This window comes from Vigna unguiculata, chromosome 8 (assembly GCF_004118075.2).
Source record: "Vigna unguiculata cultivar IT97K-499-35 chromosome 8, ASM411807v1, whole genome shotgun sequence".
Taxonomy (NCBI): Eukaryota; Viridiplantae; Streptophyta; class Magnoliopsida; order Fabales; family Fabaceae; genus Vigna; species Vigna unguiculata.
This window is the reverse complement of record NC_040286.1, coordinates 38130618-38152382: the sequence shown is the minus strand read 5'-3', so window position 1 is coordinate 38152382 and position 21765 is coordinate 38130618. Positions and strand designations below refer to the sequence as shown.

The window sequence follows — 21765 nt, the reverse complement described above, 5'->3', positions numbered from 1 at the left end:
TAGTTAGCATTAAGACAGATTATAATCCCAACAATTCCAGTAAATATTGCTCTAAAGAAGTTTTTCAATGCCTAAATAAACTTTACCAGAGATCAATATTGTCTCAAAAATGAATAAATAGATTGAGCTTATTTTGTATTGTAGGCGATATATTGCTATAAAGATAATGTTGATCCTTCCATTGTCAACTTTTGAAATAAGGAAAGTGGCACGAGTGTTTTTTCTTTTCTAGGTACCTACTTATGTGTAGTTTTTGCATATTTTTTGAGCAAGTGTGCTTTTTCATGTTGCGGAATATAGCGTGCTTCAAGGTAGGATATTTGTCTATTCTTCTCTTTCCTTGTCCTTACACATTTTTTGACCCAATTTACATTTGGAAGGAGGAATTGCTGCCATTGGTGCAAACTAGCAATCTTACCTTGTCATTTTCGACTGAAAGTTCAATTGAGGAAGAATTAAAGAGAGAAAGCACTGCAGATGTAGTAACAATACTTGTAAGAAATTTTTGTTTCTCTCTGCTGAATGTAAAAACATGATTTGTGTTGTGTGTAAGCTAATGATCTGCGTAGTTTGATTGTGGATTCATCTATATGCTTTATTTGAACATACAATAAATTTCTTCTCCAACATATTTTTAGGTGAGCTATATTGTGATGTTTGCTTATATATCGGTGACCTTGGGAGATACACCTCATCCATCTTCTTTCTTCCTCTCATCTAAGGTATACTTTTCTTGAAGCTTACAATTGTCCCTCTAGCATAATTCTGATATTGAATTGTTTGTGCACATTCATAAGGGCCAATATGTGCTAAATTGTACTTCTTGATATAAATATTCTTGGCTAATTCTTGATATAAATATTCTCATCTTCTTTCTTCAAACTCTGATTATTTTATACTTCCATTCTTCAACTTTATGTTATTCAGGTATTGCTTGGTCTTTTGGGGGTTTTGCTTGTTGTGCTTTCTGTCCTCGGATCAGTTGGATTTTTCAGTGCTATTGGAGTAAAATCAACACTAATCATAATGGAAGTTATACCTTTTCTGGTGTTAGCAGTAAGTCTTTATGTTTTTATCATTATCAAGTGTATTGTATATATTATTACCAGAGATATTATATTGTCTTATATCAGTATTGTGCACATTCACTGGATTAAGTGCAGGAGACATGAAGTGCCTGTTTGGTTGCCTCCAAACTGACATTAAGTTGGGGGTACCAAAATCATATTGGATAGTATCTGTTAGATATATTGTTATATATCTTATATCTCTATCTTTTATCTTCAGTTTCTTTGTTATTTTTCTTTACTTGTATTTTAGATTTAGCCCATATTTCCTTTATTATAAATATGATACCCTATGTGTATTTTTTATACAGGAGAGATTAATCTCAAACCTATATTCACTATATTCAATAATATCCATGCTTGTAAAAAGAATACATCCAGACGCCAATTTCTTTATTTTCTGCTTTATTAGTTGACTGTTATTCTCCGACTAGGCAGTTATAGCTGTCATCATGATATTTATAAATGAAACATCTGTCACTTCATGGCTGTAGTGTGCTGCTAGGATGTTTATATATAATCCTTGTATACTGAAAGCTTAGCATCTTTTGTAATCTTTGAATATTCAGTAATGCAGTAATACAACAATACAATTCTTGTTGTCCTTTTCTCAATATATTCAATTTGGTATCAAGAGTGTATGAGATCTTGGCTTTTTTGTGTAGGATTTTTGTCTAGGACAACTCTTCGCATTCCATTCTTAACAATACCAAACTGTTGGTCGATACAAGTACCGGAGGTGTATTGGAGTATACACTACCTGCCCACTGTTTTTATTTCAGTTAGGAACTTTATAACTAACTTAGGATCTGCCTAACCAACTCTCAATTAGTTACAATTTGTTAGGTTTACAGTTAGCTTTACTAATTGTAGTTATGTTACCATAGTTAGATAGACCTCTGTAGAGCTACGTATTGCATATTGAGGTTTTCAAGCAAGGTGGCTTTTATAATCTATCTCATTCATGAAATAATCTGCTGTCTGGACATCCTCAATCTAGTAATAACACGACATTGTCATCGCCAGGAAAGATTGGGATGTTAGGAAAGATTGGGATGTTATTGACAACTTGAACCAGAATTTGTCAAGCCTTTTCAGATTAAGGATCTTGGCAAGCTTTTCTTGAGGTATAGAAATTGCACAATGTGGACATGGAATTTCTATTTCTTAGAGGGAATATGCCCGAATATTCTAGAGGAGGTTGACATCGACAAAGTGTAAACCTTGGAAGCTTTTGTCAATATGGAGGAGGCCATTACCTTACCCGAAATAATATTGAAGAATGATTGGGTAGCTGAACTTTCTTTAAATAGCTAGGCCATGTATATCTTTTAATGCATTGTGTTGGTCAATTCTCTGATCCTCCATGTGACCATACTAGAATGTCATTGTTCAGATATTAGATACATAAAATTGCTCTAGGAAGATGGTTACTCTATGACTACGAGGATAAAGTTTATATGAAAATATAAGGTTTACACGTATAGATCGCCAAGTTCTCCATTGGGCATTATTTTTTGAGGTAATATGATATCTTAGGAAATATAAAGCCGGATCAAGCATTAACAGTTGCAATGTGTGAACTTGTATTGCGAAAATAGGTTCTTAAGGAGTTATGAGTTTGTAGATAGCAATTCTTGAAGTTTGCGTGTGGTAATCAGGCAGTTCTCCATGTAGTTTGAAATCCAAGGTTTCATGAAAGAGTAAAACACATTGAGGTTGATTTTCATTTTGTGAGGCAGAATATTCTTTCTAGAAGAAATTTGTTGGGAAGTTTCACATTGCCTACCTCAATTCTTGAGTATAGCTTCTATATCTGATGAATTACTTTGCTTAATGTTTATTGGTTTTAAAATGAAATTTGACCTGGTACCAAATCCTATTAATCATCTTGGTAATTGTCTATTCTGGCTGGTAGGGTCTTCTAGTTTGGCAAATATCTGTGAGGGGGACATGTTGGGAAGTTCCAATGTGGCTTGCCTCAATCCTTTGGATGTGACTTATGTATCTGTTGAGCAATTTGCTATAAGCCTATTGGTTTTAAGTTGAAATTTGTCTTAGTACCAGAGCCTATTGCTCATCTTTGGAGTCCTCTAACCTGGTAGGCTTGCCTGATTTGACAAGCATCTATGGACGGAGGGTATTGGGAAGTTCCACATCGTCTATTTTAATTTTTGGAGTACAAATTATATATTTATTGGGCAACTTTGTTTAATGCCAATTTATTTTAAGTTGAAATTTGACAAATTTATCCCTAATTGCACCTGGTTACTTATTCCTGTTCTAGTGAGTAACTCTTAAAATTTTGACCATCATTCTTTGAGGTCCTCGAGTTAGTTATGTTTGGAACCAGCTTGTTGCATGACTACAATGCAAAAACTTTAGAGGAGTGATTGAGTAATGTTAGTATAATTTTAATTATAATTATTAAAATGTTGAAGAGTAAACATTAAGTTTTATATTTAGTTCATGCATCCTTCGAGCAATATTGTCATAGGAAATTGCTTGAATTCATTGTTATTATCTTACAAATAGATGTATTTACAATTTATGCTTTGGATGTATATAAATATGATATATGCTGACTACTATTTTCTTCAGTTAATTCAGATCCCTTCCTCTAAATTTGGGTCATTGTGTAAATGAAAGTTATTAACTTTTGCAACGTTCTTACATTTCAGCAAGTTTTGTAAGATTTTACTTCTTTTGGATTTTCATTTTTTGTTCAGGTTGGTGTTGATAACATGTGTATAATCGTAGATGCTGTGAAGCGACAACCCTCAAATTTACCAGTTGAAGAAAAAATAAGCCATGCATTGGGTGAAGTTGGACCTTCAATAACTCTAGCAAGCTTATCAGAGATTTTGGCATTTGCTGTAGGATCATTTGTTTCTATGCCAGCATGCCGTGTTTTCTCTATGATTGCAGGTTAAAGAATTTTCTCTTCTCAACTTCTATTTTTGGCAAACAGAAAACTGAACTGGAAATTTTCATCAATACATAAATAAAGGAGGGTAAAAAATGCAACTACTTTAAAAAGTGATTTTAGGATTTCATAACTCTAATGATTACTACTTTTTTTTTTCTATAGCTTTGGCGGTTCTACTGGACTTCCTTCTGCAGATTACCGCTTTTGTAGCTTTGGTTACATTAGACTTTGTGAGAGCTAAGGACAACAGAATTGACTGTTTTCCATGCATAAAGTTGAATCGGTCCTCTGTGGAGGAGAATGAAGGTACATGCATAAAGTTCAGGCACAAATACTTTGGTTTACTGCTATGCTTGCATCTTACAATTTAGGCTTTTGGGTATGAATGGTTTTCAAAATGGTATATCCTTTATGATCATGTTATCAATAGGAGTTGATCTTGTACAGTTATAATTATAGAAAATAAAGAGTTTATACTTTATAATCAGGAACATTGTTATAATTATAGAAATAAAGAGCTGATCCTCCTTTATAATCGTAAATATGTATATTATATATGTACTATATTATTAGGAACTTTTTATTTATTCCTGTATCATATGCTTGTTATCAGAGGATACCAGATCTCCTTTATTTATTGTACTGATTCCTTTCTCTCAATTTAAATAAAACATTTGTGCTAATGAGGGTTTTATTTAGACCTACAAATCACACTTGTTAATTTATCTAATACTAATAGGTTAACCCATAAACTTATTGCATCTAGTGGTCTCGACATGATATCAAAGGCTTCTTGTAATGGTTACAAATTTGATCCTTTTGTTGCTGGTTTAGTCTTGGTGAGATTTAATTATGGAACGGGGCATGATTGTTATGTGCTTTGTCAACGCTTCAATTTGAAAGGGCCCTCATGTAATGAAGCATCAAACTTGTTAAGGATTACAAAACACTCTTAAGTAGTGAATCTCGTGGATTAAACTTTTACCTTTAAATTGATCTCGATAATTGTTTACATATCTTGCAGTTCCATTCAAGAATAATCATGAACTCTTTTCAGCTTCTGTTGGTATTTTGCATGCCACACTTTTTTCTTTCCATGCTTATATATGGTTCTAAGCATATCTTATGAAAGTGTAGGCAACAGGCAGGAAAGAGATGGATTATTGACGCGGTATATGAAGGTAAAGTTATACTTAGTTCATGGGCTGATTATGTGTAAACTTAAATAAATTTCATCTTATTACCCATGTTTTATGAATTCAGTTTTGCTGTTTTCTTATTCTATTTAATTATCACAGGTAGAAATTTCTTAAGATACAGTAATCTTGTACTTTGTTTGAGGGGTTAGCAAGATAAATAGGGGAGAATGAGGATGGAATAGGCATTTTGTGAGATAAATCCTTTTTGAACTGGAAACTATAGGAGAAATACTTTTCCTTATTATTCTTAGTTGCAATGAGGAAATAAAATCATTTTTTTTATCTTGGATTCCTATCAAACTGTTTCAACTCGCTAGATCAACAAATGGTTGAAATGAGTCATGATTGAAGCTTTGGTGAGTTTAGTGGAGTTTTAGAAGCAAAGTAACCAACAAATACAGTTCTCACCTTTTCTAGATCAAGAACGGTGTAGGGGGAGTTTACAACATCATATAAATGCTGGGAAGTGAGTGCAGAAGCAGGATCAATTGGGAGGACGAGTACTACTATAAAGAACCCACTCAAGAGATACCTTCCAATGCAGACAAATAGGGTTGGAATGTAGAGGTTGAGTTACTTATGATGCAAATTGCTGACTAGTTGAATTACTTGATTCAAATTGTGAATTCGATGATTCAATAACTAGGATAACTATTCTATTGGGATTAGTCAGTTCATTTGAGGGGATTGGTCATATAAATTTGGAGAATGACTATGGAAGGGGCATTCAAGGAATTAAAAGATTTCTTTGGAAGGAAATATCCTTTGTGATGGGGAAGCCCTTCGAGGAGAATTAGTTCTTGTTAATCAAGAAAAAATCACTTGTTTCTTTATACCCATCTTGTTTCCTACTAATAGTGATTTGGGTATTATGGGGTGTCTAATTCCCGCATCGAGTAGTATGAGGTTATTATTTGAATATTTAAGTGGTTGATTCTCCCCTTTTAATAGCTAGCTTTTGTGGGAGTGTTTCCCAGGTATTTTGATACTTATCACGTACCTTTCACTTTTCTGATTAAAATTAAATGTTCTATTATTGTGCGATTGTAGGAGGTTCATGCACCATTTCTTGGACTACGGGTAGTTAAAATCTTGGTCATAGCCATCTTTGTTGGATTCACCTTAGCAAGCATTGTAAGTTTCTTGGGAAATGGGAAAATATTAACTTTCATTAAGACCCTTTTGAGAACTGTCATTCTGTGTTTTTTTTTTTTTTTTATTTCATTTTATTTTGGCAGGCATTAAGCACTAGGATTGAACCTGGTCTTGAGCAACAGATTGCTCTTCCACGAGATTCCTATCTTCAGGTTTAGTTTTTCATTTGTTTCCCATGTTCCATTTTTTACTGTCCAGACTCACGTTCATTCTTTTGGTCTTTTCAGGGTTATTTCAGTAACATATCTGAGTACCTTAGAGTTGGACCACCATTATATTTTGTTGTAAAGGATTACAACTACAGGTTGATTAATTTTATTGCTCTAAGTGTACTTGTCTGTTATTAATTGTCTTTTAAGAAGATAACTAAGTTTGTATTATTTACAAACTGAAATGATGCATTAAGCATGCAAGATGCAGTTGAATAAAATAGGACATAGAATTAGTGGAAGAACATTATGATATAAATCATTATTTTCCTCCACTGTACTGGCACATGAAAATTCTCTTAGATGTACGTTTAAGTGCATTATTTGAACTCTTGAACTGATTTCCTGTGAGTATTGTGCGCAGTTTGGAATCCAAACACACAAATCAGCTATGCTCCATTAGCCACTGTGATTCAAATTCTCTTTTAAATGAGGTAATTCAATGGTCATGGTCATAAATATTGCAGTATAATTTTACTCCTTGTTATTGCACCTTTTTGTATGAGTAGATTAGTTTATTCATATTTAACCAACTGACAGTTGTCAGATACTTATTGTTACTCAGACAGATCCTTACAACCGATAGTTTGTCAATTACTTCCATCTGGAGATATAAGAATGTGATATAATTCAGTTGTAGTTGGCTTGAATTCATTTTGCACAACAAAATTCCTTTCTCCCTCTCCCTTTCCTTATATATATCAAACTTAAATAGAAATGGTCTTTTCAGACATGGTGGGGAAAGAAGTGAAAACAGATCTGCAATCATAGCCAAAAGAATGAGAAGATAGGACTTTCTAATAGCTGTAAATGAGGGAGTTTAGGACAAATCAACCCCTGAAACATAAGAAAAAGTGGCCAGGACCTGTTCTGTGGTGGCAGTGGCATGTGGTGAACACAATTAGTATGTGTAGCTACTTGCAAATATGAAGGGGTTTGGCAGATTTGATGGGGCTGTAACTTTGGGTACTGGGCAGCAGCATCAGCTGGTTTTTTGAGGGGGTCTTTGCTGGAAAAGCCCACTGGAAACATATTTCAGCAACAGCACTGTTGGCTGATGGCCGTAGTTTCTGGGCATGATGAAGGTGCCAAGGTGGCAATGAAGGCTGCAGTTAAGGCCCCTTTGGATCAAGAGTCTGATACCTAGTTGATGAATGTAAAAGATTTGAAGGGAGTGATTACAGTTTATTTCATATTCAGCTTATTAAAAAGGAGGATTACTACTTACTTATATATATATATATATATATATATATATATATATATATATATATATATATAGACTGTTAATTGTAATTGTAGAATTTGTACATAACTACCCTTGTGATGTAGTCTACTCTTGCCTATATGAACGGATTCTGTACATTTGGTTCTATAATATTGCAGATATCTAGAGCTTCATTAGTGCCAAAATCAAGCTACATAGCCAAACCAGCTGCATCGTGGCTTGATGATTTCCTTGTATGGATGTCACCTGAAGCTTTTAGCTGCTGTCGAAAATTCACAAATGGCTCTTATTGTCCACCTGATGATCAGGTACGTGCTTCTTTTATGTTGGATAAAATTTGGATGCAGCGAGTTCAACTTCTCTTTTCTCCTATATATTATTTTGAACTTATATTCATGCATAATGTATATATGCTTTGTGATATTGTGGTTCCATTATTTCTTCGGCTTTGTTTTTGTTTCTAAATTAATTGTTTAAATGATTATACTAATTAAATATTGTTTGTTATATCTTTGTGTATCTTTCTATTTGTAATAGTAAGTATCTGTATTTTTCAGCCACCTTGCTGTTTGCCAGATGAAGGACCATGTGGGTTGGGTGGAGTGTGCAATGACTGCACAACGGTAATATACTTTCTCCCCTGAGTTTCTTGTTTATTACATTGGATAATAATTGGTCAAAAGTTGCAAATTTAAACCTAAAGGGTGAATTGGTAAAACAACTGACCTTTCTGGTTGATTCCTAGTGTTTCCGCCACTCGGATTTGGTTAATGATCGTCCATCTACGGCACAGTTCACAGAGAAGCTTCCCTGGTTTCTTGATGCACTTCCATCAGCTGATTGTGCAAAGGGTGGTCATGGAGCATACACCAACAGTGTAGATCTGAATGGTTTAAAAAAATACTCACTCCCCCTTTCTAAAAGAGCAAACCTTTTATTCTGTTCCCTTTGTATTTGCTATATCATTCTTAAACATTAAAATCTGATATACAGATATTGCTTATAACTGAGCTTTCAGGTTATGAGAGTGGTGTTATTCAAGCTTCTGAGTTTCGAACTTATCATACACCACTTAATAGACAAGTAAGCAGAGTGATAAATGATGATCTTATTTTCCTTGCTTTGGCAAAAACTTTTCACACATTTCTGTGTTTGATCAAATGAAAATCTTGTTAGGGTGACTATGTTAATGCAATACAAGCTGCAAGGGATTTTTCAGCAAGAATTTCTGCTTCTTTAAAGGTTTGTGAGCAGCAATGACATTATTCATTTTTACTTGAGTTGTTTTTTTGTATTCAGGATCTAGGAATTGTTTGTGTTGAAAGTCTCATATTAACTAAAGATAAGGCCAAATCTAGAGTATATAAGCGGGTGCAAACTTCACCTTACAAGTCGATTCTGTGTAGTTAAGTTAGGTTTAAAGTCCACTTCTTAACATGGTATCAGAGTCATTATTAGAACTTATCCTAGTAAAAGTTTGTTGGGCATGTTGTTTCACCCGGTATTTGACCATTATCGGACCACCCACTAATGTCAAGTTCCATGCTCGAGATGTATATACCTCGGCGTGAGAGAGTATTGGACGTCTCACATCGACTAGAGATAAGACAATGGATGCAAACCTCACCTTAAAAGCCGGTTTTGTGGGGTAGAGTTAGGCTTAAAGTATACTAAACAGTTTGTAATATGGTCTTCCGATATTTTATTATCTTTGTAATTTTTTTTTTATTAGGACTCATTTATGAGCATTTGGGTTTTAAGAATATGATTGACTCTATAACTATTTTGACTTAATTCTTTTATTGTTTGATTTTCATCCCTCTTAACTTTTTTTGTTTTTTACTTTTGGTTTTTGATGTTAAATTCCTCCGTTGAACCTAATGGTGATGACATTATAAGTCATGATGATGTCATCACCTGTCATGTTAGCAAAATGACCGAAGTAGAGATGTTGACATCAGTCATCAAAAGTGTCACATCAACATAGGACATCAATGAAAAAGTTATGCATGTAGATGTAGAGAATAAAAAAAAACATGTTTTTAGGATATAAGGACTAAAAACAATATCTAATTATATTCTTAAAACGAATATTCATGAACTAAAATTGACGCTAATGACCAATAATTTGATGACAAGAAAGGCCAACAATCATAAATGATTTTGTAATAGAAGAAAAACTATATTCAGTTGACTATTATGAGTTTTCAATAATAGTGAACATTACTGTAGTTGAATGACATGAGAAGGGTAAATTATATTAATGCTAACGAAGACTGATTTAGTGTTATTGTTATTCTTTTTATTATTATTATTATTATTATTATTGTTGTTGTTGTTGTTGTTGTTGTTGTCGTTGTTGTTATTTCTATCGTTTACCAATCTAATATTTTACCTGGAATTATTGTTCTTTTTTCTCTTGACCTTTGATGTTTTTTGCTATTGTTAACTCATCACTTTTTCTTGGAATGTCTTTTTGGTTATATTAAGTTTGGAAAAATAGCATTTCATATGACTATGGATCTAGTTTCCATTTTCTCATCCTTATGGACCATTTTGTAATGGCTAAACCTGTACAGTGTGCAACATTTTTTATTCTTTTGGGGATCTCCACTTCTTGTTGACTAAGTTTATCTCATGCAGATGGATATTTTTCCGTACTCAGTGTTTTATATCTTCTTTGAACAATACCTGGAAATATGGAAGCTAGCCCTGATCAACATTACCATAGCACTAGGTTGGTGTTCCAAAACCATTTAAATAATGCATATCTATGCAGAATGACATAGTCACGTGTCAACCTTATGTAAGCTGGACGGTCTGGTTTGATCTTTCATTTTTCCTTTATGTTTGCACTTTGCACTTTATATGTTGAAATTTCTGCCTTTATTGAGAAGGTTTATACTCATGTTCTTGGCTTCAAACTTCTAAATTCTATCTATATGGTCTTTGATGAAGTAGTTTGTCATCTTAACAATGCCAAACCGCTTTATTTCTGCCTCTTGAAAGGATATATAGCACGTGTGTTGCTTTTTACGTATGAAAGATTTCAGTATTGCGATTTAAACTATATGTCCTCGAGTAATACTTATATGCCGTCCTCTTAACATTTTTTATTGGACCAAAGTTGGAAACTGAAAATCTAATTCATGTCTACCTACCCACTTTTGTCCATGTTTTGTTTCCCCTTTCTCCCTGACATATATTCTTCAATTATTACTTGTGTGAAAATGTGTCATATGAATGTGTCTTAACATTTCTGATTGGACCAAAATTGGAAAGTGAAATCTAATTCATGTCTACCTACCCACTTTTGTCCATGTTTTGTTTCCCCTTTCTCCTTGACATATATTCTTCAACTATTACTTCTGAAAATGTCATATCAAGTCTATGTTTCCTTAATCAAATTCATTTTAAATAACTTAAGGTTATATCGCAGGTGCTATTTTTGTTGTTTGTTTGGTCATCACATCCAGGTATACCTAAGTCTTGCATATTTACAGTTAAAACTACAAATGTATTCTCTCCATCACTACAGGTATAAGTATATCTCTTTTGTGTTTTCTATTCAATGCAGCTTGTGGAGTTCAGCAATCGTATTACTTGTTATTGTCATGATAATTTTGGACCTCATGGTATCATTTATCTTACTGTTGCAAATTTTGTTTCATCTTTCTTTTGCTATCCTTTTTAATTCTTTAGTTACAGAGTCAAACAAACGACCTTTGTGACTCCTGCAGGGTGTAATGGCAATTTTGGGTATCCAACTCAATGCAGTGTCTGTTGTAAACCTTATTATGGCAATAGGAATTGCTGTTGAATTTTGTGTGCATATAGTCCATGCCTTTACGGTTAGTCTGGTCCTCTGTTTTTTTAAATTCACAGGTCTTCCCTCTGTAGGGTTTTCAATGAAATAGTGATATCTGTTTACTTCCTGATTGTTCGGAAAAGAGGTTATGAAGATTACTAAAGCATGTGAAATTCAACCTGCTTTGTCACTAGGGGAATATTGATAGTTTGATTAATTCAGAGACTTTATGCAATTGAACCACCTGCCTATTGGTGACCATGCACGTTTTCTGATCTTGTATACATGTTTTCACAGGTAAGCTTGGGAGATAGGAACCAACGAGCAAAGACAGCATTGTGTACCATGGGGGCTTCTGTATTCAGGTTGATTATATGTACTGTTGCATTTGGAAATGCCTTGGATTGTAATATATGTATCCTTGTACACGAGTGTAGCTAGCTATGTGTATAGCAAAAGTATCTAGTAATAACTGCTGTTGTTTGATACTTGAGGACAAATTTTGTCTACAAATCACATATGGATCTATTAACCATTCATGTATGCTTGTATGGTAAAAATTTGTTGTGATGATAACAAATGACAACAAACCTGAGCTGATATGCCCCCATTATATATTATATTATATCTTAGTGATTGACCTGGCTAATTAATAGTATAAGTAGATGCATTAGGTTATTGTATTTTTTTGTAACATTTTGGTATCAATATCAGAGGGAGATAGGTGTGTTGAAAGTTTGAGGGTGGTAGGAGGAGGTAATGGTGGTGGTTTCAGAGTTGTGGGTAGCAGAAGAATTTTCAGAATCCATGATAGTAGATCTGATATAATGTAAGGAAAGGAAACAGAGAGAGAGAAAACAGAATCAATTACTCTGTGTTGTGTTATCAGAAGGAAGCTTAAAATTTTAACATGGTATTACACTAGTGGCATCTATCCTGCGCTTAGATTTATGTGTTTTTTAAACAAAAATCTCATGCTAGGCATCAATCTGATCCTTGGCATCTCAGCTAGGCTGACACTCCCAAGGACATCTGTTGAGAATAAAGAAAATAGGATTTGAGATTAATCTCCCTTCTGTATAAATCACACATAGGATAATTTATTTATAATAAAGAGATGTACAATTAAAAAGAGTAACTGAAAATAAATAGAGCAAATAGAAGATATTGTTTAATATTATCTAACAATATCTTAATAATATCAAACAATATCTAAACAATATCTAACAACATCTATCATTTGTCATGACATGAAAATATCATTAAAAACAAAAATAAAAATACAAAAAACTCATGGGGGAATCCAACCAACACTCATGAACAAAAAACAGGCCATGAGAAACAGCCTTGCTACTCCTGAATCAGAGTTTTCCGTAGACATGACAACCTGCCTATTTTGAGATCCCACCAACTGTGATTTTCTCACCTCCCTTTTCTCTTTTGTTTCCATGACATTTCTACGACAATCAGAAATGGAGTACCCTATCAACTTACAAACCGAACAAAAGGAAGAAAGCTTTTCATATTCAATGTCAGTAACAAAAGCAAACCCAGGTCTTTCCACCAAAATTTGGTTCAGTAATTCATTAGCCATATCTACATCCACCAAGACTCTTGCATAAAACCCTCTTGTTTTATTCATAGTGCAATCATCTAGAGATAGAGGAGTTCTGAAACCCCTAGCAATAGTAAAAATAGCTTTAGGCTGCCAATACTCCAAGGGTAGTCCATGAATCTAAATCCAACACTGAGTTTTCGTTAATTTCATAGAAAAAATCAGTTGAGTGTTTTGAAGCAGAAGTTGGTATGTAAGAAATTCTAGCATGCAAATCTGGAATTTCCAAACCATCTCCCATACGTTTAGCTTGCACCTCAGGGGGCTAAGCTGGAGCATTTTTTCCTACAACATGACCCTCTTCTTAGCCAAAATTTCCTTATCAAAAGAAGCATCCTTGATACGGCCTGACCTAAATCATAGTTTTCCTTAGACATAAAAGCCTGTATATTTTGACATCCCACCAACTGTAATTTTCCCACCTACCTATTCTCTTTTGTTTCCATGACATTTCTACGACAATTAGAAATGGAGTGCCCTATCACGAAACATGCTCATTTTATTTCTTTTGCACACCCTTATAATGCCAAAGATGTTGCAAAATTATTCTTGAAGGAGGTGGTGAAATTGCATGGATTTCCTGAATCCATAGTTTTTGATAGGGACAGAGTATTTATGTATTCCTTCTGGACAAAGTTATTTAAGATGGCTAAAACTAAATTAAAATTCAATTCTGCTTATCACCCACGTACAGATGGGTAAACGGGAGTGATAAACAGGAGTGGTAAATCGATGCTTGGAGACTCATTTGAGGTGTATGACATATACTAAAGACATTGGCATAAATGGCTCAGTTGGGTTGAATATTGGTATAACACCAACTATCATGAGGCTACGAAGATGATACCTTTCAAAGTCATGTATGGTCGAGATCCTCCTCCGGTGATTAGAGGAGGTGTTACAACAACAACCCTAGATGAAGTGTCATTCATGATGAAGGAAAGAGATGAAATGTTAGACATGCTGAAAGAGCATCTGATGTAGGCCCATAATAGAATGGTGGAGTATAAGGTTAGAGATGTGGTTTATTTGAGGATACAACCTTATAAATTGAAGAAGTTGGCTAAGAGAATTAACCAGAAACTTAGTCCAAGGTATTATGGTTCGTATGAAATTGTTGAAAAGGTGGGAGAAGTGGCTTATAAGCTGAAATTACCAACGATAGCAGAGTACACCCTGTCTTTTCACGTATCTCTATTGAAGCCCACCCTAACAGCTGATGTTGTTATCCAACCTTTACCTGAATATGTGACGGAGGAATTGGAGTTACAAGTCCAACCAGAAAAGGTGTTCGCAGCGCGTGGAGAAAACGATCAATCTTTAGAAGTGTTGGTGAAGTAGAAGAATATGCCTGAGTGTGAAAATTCGTGGGAATCGGTCTCTAAAATGATGGAAGCCTTTCTTGAACTCCACCCTGAGGACAAGGTGAATTTTAAGGGAGGAGAGTTGATACAAACAATGAAATAGAAGGGCAAATTAGGAAGGCCCAAAAGGTGTATGAGAGGAGAAAGTGAAGCCTATTACTTGGGCTCCACAGACACACGCCAACCGAATCTGTTGCAACAGAATTGCTTACCTGGCTGTGAAGAGGGGAGGAGAGATGGTCTGGGGTATATGGGATACGGTGGTTTCTTGGAGAGGGGTGGCTGGTTTTTGGGAGAACAAACCAGAACCCTGGGCTGGTCTTGTATGGGAAGAGAGTGTTGCTAAACCTCTTTGTTTTGGGAACATTCAAATAATAATTCACTGTTTTATTGGGTTTTACCAGATACACATGTGCGTACTGTATTTGTGCATCAACTTGTAAAATAAGCTTCAGCTTGAGGGGGATCATTATAAGAAATTCGGGTTATTAGTAGTAGACCTAAGCTAAGCGGCTAGCAGGTGGGCTAGTACTAATGCTTGGGCTTTTCGATGGTATAAATAGGTGCATTTAGTTATTGTACTCGTGTGTGATATCTTATTATCAATTTCAATACATTGCTTGTGGTCATTCGTTCCTTTCATGTTCAATGAACGAACTTTTGATCCATTGAACTTCATGAAAAGTTTGTGAGTTAGTATATAGTTCTGTACTTTTGATATAACTCTTACTCTGTTGTCAGAGAACTTGTACAGGTATGTAGAATTTATGACTAAATTACAAAAATCATTTGAATGATGGTTGAATTATTGACGTGTCTGCACTATTATTTTGTTTGACGCTTTTCTTTCTGTAATTTATCCTTGTTTGGCAGTGGAATCACACTTACAAAATTAGTCGGAGTTATCGTCCTTTGCTTCTCTACATCTGAAATTTTTGTGGTATGTGCATATCGCCCTTGGCTCCAATGCCTGATATTCTGATAAAAAAACATTAGAAGTAATTTTTGGGTCTCTCTCCGCAGGTGTATTACTTCCAGATGTACCTGGCCTTGGTTATCATTGGTTTCTTGCACGGCCTTGTGTTTCTACCAGTAAGTCTTGTGTTTGGGTGTTACTCTACAAATGACTGTAGCTTTTCATTGACGTCATGAAATAGATTTAACTCCGTTTGATCACACTTGGCATTCAATATCACAATGTGTTCAACATGCCTTACAATTGGCTTTATCATTAATCCATACAATCACCACTTGGATTAGTGTTGCCTGTAGTAATCGAGCACTTTACCTTTACGGCTTTGGTTCAATTACTACTTGCTAGCAATCCTCATTGTTGGGCACTCTGCTAGCACTCAGCATCACTGTAAGCCCTGGCTGAGGCTTGTGGTATGTTTTGACCTTAGGATAGCCTAACTTCCCCCCTAAACCTTTCTGTACCCAAAAAACATATATATGCGTAAAATTTATCACACATTTAGTTCTTATAATTATATACATTCTTTTTTTATCTTTATACTTAAAAATCATTCGTTTTAATCCTTACACCTATAATTTTAATTTTTTTTATAAAGATTAAAAATATTATATATGAAAGTTAAGACAGTTTTTAATATAAGGATTAAAAGGTAAAATGTGTTCAAGTACAAGATTAAATGAGTAGCATATGTACAGTGACTAATTAGGAAACATCTAACGTTTCCTGCCCTTCTTTTCAGGTGGTATTGAGCTTGTTTGGTCCTCCGTTGAGATATACAGTCATTTAGAAGATGACGGTGCCCTCTGCACTTCATCAGAACAGAGCCTCTAATTAGATAAAGCTTAGATTTTAACTACGCTGATCACATGTTCGATGAACAGAAAAAGTGTTCTGACAAAAGGATTAATAGTATCTTTTCTTTTGACTTTTGGATTGAAAAAGCTTATCGCTTATGTATCTGGACATGTTCACGGAGGAACATCTGCTAATTTCTGATGATTGGTAGGTTCTTCAGTTACAATAGTGTGTGTATATGGTATAATTCCGAGAACATTTTATAGAGAAAAAGTACTATACATTGGTAATAGTTTGACACCATTCCATCACAAAATAAGTTGGCCTACTTTTATATTAATAATGTTAAAACTCAAATAGACGGTCATTTGTAATTAGATAACAACGTAAAATTGTTCTATAATTGACTATTGTCTTTCTCAAACAATGTTAGGATATGTAAATTACCAAAATACCCATAACAATTCTGATAATAACCCTAAGTTCAATTTTCTCGGAATGGTTTTCATTATTAGAATATTCTTGAGAATCACGTTTAAAGGGAGTTAGATAATTTTATCTTTAGAAAATATTGATTAAGCTTATACATCATATTCTCAACCTTACTACAATAAATACTCAAAATAATTTTTTAAAAAGTCTTTAAAATAATTTTCTCAATTGAAATGGATTCCGTTGCAGAAAAATTCACAATTATATTTAGTTCAAAGTTAATATTATAATCGAAAACAAATATTCCATAATTTTTTCGACTATATTTTAATTAAATATTTAATGATACTAGAGATACTTTGGTAATTTTGTGGGTTCCCATATAGAAAAATACTTGAAAGTTATATTTGGATAATGCTTTATTATGAGGACAATACAAATTGAGGCGTTACAAAATTTTGGAGAAACATAAAAAAGTTCGTTTCCCATTTTGTTCATGTTGGCTTGAAATAAGTTGTGAAAAACAAATATGGAGGTGCAGTGGGGAAAGGAACATGGATTGTAAGAATAAAATGTTGATTTTGTTGTAAGAAGCAGGGATAACCATTTTCAATCACTCAATTATTTTATTTATTTAAATTCAACTGAATGAAATATATATTCATTAAAATCATTTAACGCGGACAATATTAGATAATTTTTAAATACAAAATTAAACAATGATTATAGAATTAAAAAAAACAATTAAAATAAATTTTAGGTTTGGTCTCTCTAACTTTTAAACCTTGATTTTAGTCTCTAATAAAAATTGGTCACCCAAATGTTTTACTTGACAACTAAATATATTAAATTACTTTTTCATCCAAATATTAAAAATATGGTAGCTGATATTTGACACTAAATTTTTCTCTTACATTCAACTTACACTTCTTATAAATTATTATTTTATTATAATATTGCATTTACTTTTATTTTTATTATATTAATATAATATTTTATTAAAGTGTTATATGTCAAAATGAATGTAAAAACAAAATGTTTGTGTCAAAGAATAATTTTCCTAAACATACAGGCCATCGAGTTTTAATTAGTAGTAATATTAAAACATTTGAAAAGATTTATTGGTTAAAGTATATTGAAAATAGACTCCCTACATATTTTTTTAATTATGAAATATTGAAAACTTGCACATACGTTAAGTATTAATATTGGAATATTTGTTTAACTCTTAACTACTTAATTAACTTTAACTGATCTCTTTCTCATCAACAATAGTTAATTATAGGAAAATAGACTTATAAATTAAGGACAATGATATTTTGACTACTAAATTTTAACAATTTTCTTTTACAACATGAGGTGTCATCTCTTAAGTGGTTTTAGAATATTGAGAATGAAAAAATGGAAAAATAGAAATCAATTAGAAGATGACATCTAAGGTTATAAGAGAAAGTTGTCAAAATTTAGTAGTCAAAAAATCATTTTCTATAAATTAAATAGAAAAGACATATGTAGGCTCTCCCAACTTTGCAATCTACGTGCTGTTCTTCTCTTTTGCAAGTCTACAACTTGGCTTCTGTTGAAACAAAAGTGTAACCTTATTAAGCTTTTCTTACAAACGTATTCTAACTTTTGATCATACTTCGAATGAATTTGAGTATAAAGAAGAATAATATGTTAATTTTTCTATCAACTACTTCCTTTTTTAGTAATGCTTTAGCGAAACTATAGGCTTTTTTTTTTTTCGGAAATGATATTTAGACATATATTTTGAACTTACTTTTGACATAGTGACGTGTCAATCAATTTTCTTATTTAAAAATTTGTTTTATTTTATTTTTTTAAAATTGAAACACGTGTGGAAGAAGATGGGGAAGAGGTTCAACAAAGAGAATCCATGGTTTTCTCATTTTGAAGAGAGCACTGCAACTTGAGAGAAGAGAGAAGCAATGCCTCGCGACGTCATCGAACAGAGAAGTAAGGTCTGAGGTTTGGGTTCTCAACGGCGATGGGTGGTGGTTCGTTTTGACTTTGTTCTTTGTTTCACTCTCACAATCGCCAATGATTCATTTTTGTTCAAATACCATACGTGATTGAAATGTTTGTGGTTGATTGTTTTGTGGGTGAGTTGTAGGGCTTCTTCATTCTATCGTTGTTGTTGATGTAGATATCATTTAGGATTTAGATTTTTTCTGAGTTGAAGATGACGACACTAGAACCACTCTTAACGGAACAAAATATGACAGCAGGAGTCACACAATGTGAAAATTTATATGCAAATAGGTGGGGAGTTGTGTGACGACACTAGAACTACTTTCAATTTTAATCTAACAGAATATGAATAATTTTCTTAACATTCTTATTTTAATTCAAATACAAAGAAATGAAATACTTAGCTATTATGCTTGTGTGAAATTATTTTAATTATAATCATTAGTATTTTTAGGTATTTACATTTAATTTTAATAAGTAAATTAAAATTTAATTGTTTATACGTATATTATAACATTTAAATACATGTAAAACTTTTATCAAATTACCATAGTAGTAATTATTTTCTAACTAATGTTAATCATGACCAATATTATTATTTTTCGTTCGATATCATTCGCAAACTTTTTGTCTAATGTCGAAAAAGTTATTTTTGTCGAATGTGGATTTTTTTTTCAACGTTGTAGTCGTTTTTCGGTTAAATTATGTCTTCAATTTATATTTTTATAAAAAAATATTAATTTGATATATCTTTTTATTTGTCTTAATTTAGTTTTTACTTTTGAAATTTTGTCTAATACTATTACTACAATATTAACATTAAAAAATAGATAAGACTTTAATTGTATTAAAATTTTCAAAATAAAAATCAAATTAAGATAAGTAAAAAAAGTAAAATTAATTTTTTTTACAAGATCAAATTTGTTTTTTATCAATGTGTGCAGTGATTTTTTTTGTCTAATAGTAATAGAAAAATATTTCAGCTAATGCGATGAAATAAATCAATTGATTTTAGCTTAAATAACAATGTAAACATCAATTGAAAACAATCTCAACAAACACTAATCAATAAAATACGTTGTCAATGCTAATTAACAGAAATAATTTTAAAACGTTGAGAAAAAAATAACATCAATCAATATCAACTAACTTAAAAGAAATTAGTTATATTATTAATACTAGCATACACACACGTGCACTATCATTGCAGTCTACGCATATTTTAAATATGAATGATAGTATTTTAGTAGGTGATAATAGTGTAACATTATTAAGTTAATATATAAAATAAATTTATATTTATTACAAATAAAGTGAAATGTTAAAAGTAAAGTGAAATGAATAAAAAAATTAATTGCTGAGAAATAAAAAAAAAGAAAAAGATAATCAGTTTTATAGAAAATAAATAAATATAACCATTAATTTTAAAAAATTTAATAAATAATGATATTGTAAAGGATATAATTGATATTATAAAATGTGAAGACAAAAGAGAGAATCTCTTTCATTGTTATATACATATATAGATAGATATCAAATGATAATTAAAATAATATATTTAAATTTAAGAAATTAAAATGTAACAATTTAAATTTCATTATTTAAATATAAAACAAAAAAATGAAATAGTTTAAATTTAGGTTAAAATACTCCGTTGGTCCTCGTTTTTGTAGCAAAATCTCAATTTGGTCCTCATATTTTTATCAGTCTCAATTAGGTCCTCATTTTTGTAAATTAGTATCGATTAGGTCCTTTCCGTTAGTAGAGAACTAACACTGTTAAGTAGGTGACACGTGTCAGCTTCTCGTCTTTTTGAATTTTTTGAATTTTTTTTAAATTTATTTTTAAATTTTTATTTTTTTTTTAAAAATTATATTTTTTTAAAAAATATTTATGCCACGTGTCAAGTTTGTAGTGTGCCATATGTCAATCTAATATGGTGACACGTGTCAAATTATTGTATGAATCTCAATTTGGTCCTCATATTTGTTAATTTGATTTGATTTCAGTTCTAAATTTTTTTAAAATAATTTTAATTTCATGTGCTCCAAATGTAGAACAAATTTAATTTTTTTAGAATTTAAGCTTTGCCTTCCACATTGACAACTTTTAACATAAAAAACTTGCAATATGGTCCTAGTATCGAAAGTCTTCCTGAAAAAGGTTCCAGGTAAGCGTGTCCTGTTAAGAATAAAATTCTTAACGGCGGTACAGAAAATGGTAGAAAATTTCTTAGTCTAGCTAGTTATTTTAGAACTTAAGCTTTGCCTTCCACATTGACAACTTTTAATATAAAGAACTTGCAATATGGTCCTAGTATCGAAAGTCTTCCTGGAAAAGCGTTCCAGGTAAGCGTGTTCCGTTAAGAAAATAATTCTTAACGGCGGTATAGAAAAAGGGCAAAAAATCTTTTAGTCTAGCTAGTTATTTTAGAACTTAAGCTTTGTCTTCCACTTTGACAACTTTTAACATAAAGAACTTGCAATTTGGTCCTAGTATCGAAAGTCTTCCTGGAAAGAGTTCCAAGTAAGCGTGTCTCGTTAAGAAAAGAATTTTTAACGGCGGTACAGAAAAGGACAGAAAATTTTTTAGTCTAGCTAGTTATTTTAGAACTTAAGCTTTGCCTTCCACTTTGACAACTTTTAACGTAAAGAACTTGCAATATGGTAGTATCGAAAGTCTTCCTGGAAAGGGTTCCAGGTAAGCGTGTCCTGTTAAGAATAGAATTCTTAACGACGGTACAGAAAATGGTAGAAAATTTTTTAGTCTAGCTAGTTATTTTAGAACTTAAGCTTTGCCTTCCACTTTGACAACTTTTAACATAAAGAACTTGCAATATGGTCCTAGTATGGAAAGTCTTCCTGGAAAAGCGTTCCAGGTAAGTGTGTTCCGTTAAGAAAAGAATTGTTAACGGCGATACAGAAAAAGGGAGAAAATTTTTTAGTCTAGCTAGTTATTTTAGAACTTAAGCTTTGTTTTCCACTTTGACAACTTTT

The 21765-nt window shown here is 32.5% G+C and overlaps 1 protein-coding gene across 1 annotated transcript in view; it reads left to right on the top strand.

The window, feature by feature from the left end:
- Positions 1-16648, top strand: part of LOC114195318 (NPC intracellular cholesterol transporter 1) — a 29047-nt gene extending 12399 nt beyond the window's left edge. The window contains exons 17-39 of the mRNA XM_028085738.1: positions 381-494; positions 639-722; positions 928-1056; positions 3797-3995; positions 4159-4302; positions 5134-5177; positions 6246-6329; positions 6434-6502; positions 6578-6654; positions 6924-6993; positions 7946-8095; positions 8345-8410; positions 8533-8677; positions 8806-8870; positions 8964-9029; positions 10431-10524; positions 11227-11263; positions 11365-11422; positions 11528-11638; positions 11893-11960; positions 15448-15514; positions 15598-15666; positions 16290-16648. Of these exons, the coding sequence (XP_027941539.1) occupies positions 381-494; positions 639-722; positions 928-1056; positions 3797-3995; positions 4159-4302; positions 5134-5177; positions 6246-6329; positions 6434-6502; positions 6578-6654; positions 6924-6993; positions 7946-8095; positions 8345-8410; positions 8533-8677; positions 8806-8870; positions 8964-9029; positions 10431-10524; positions 11227-11263; positions 11365-11422; positions 11528-11638; positions 11893-11960; positions 15448-15514; positions 15598-15666; positions 16290-16337 (2058 nt within the window). The 3' untranslated portion in view covers positions 16338-16648. The remainder of the gene's footprint in view (positions 1-380; positions 495-638; positions 723-927; positions 1057-3796; positions 3996-4158; positions 4303-5133; positions 5178-6245; positions 6330-6433; positions 6503-6577; positions 6655-6923; positions 6994-7945; positions 8096-8344; positions 8411-8532; positions 8678-8805; positions 8871-8963; positions 9030-10430; positions 10525-11226; positions 11264-11364; positions 11423-11527; positions 11639-11892; positions 11961-15447; positions 15515-15597; positions 15667-16289) is intronic.
- Positions 16649-21765: the final 5117 nt, after the last annotated feature.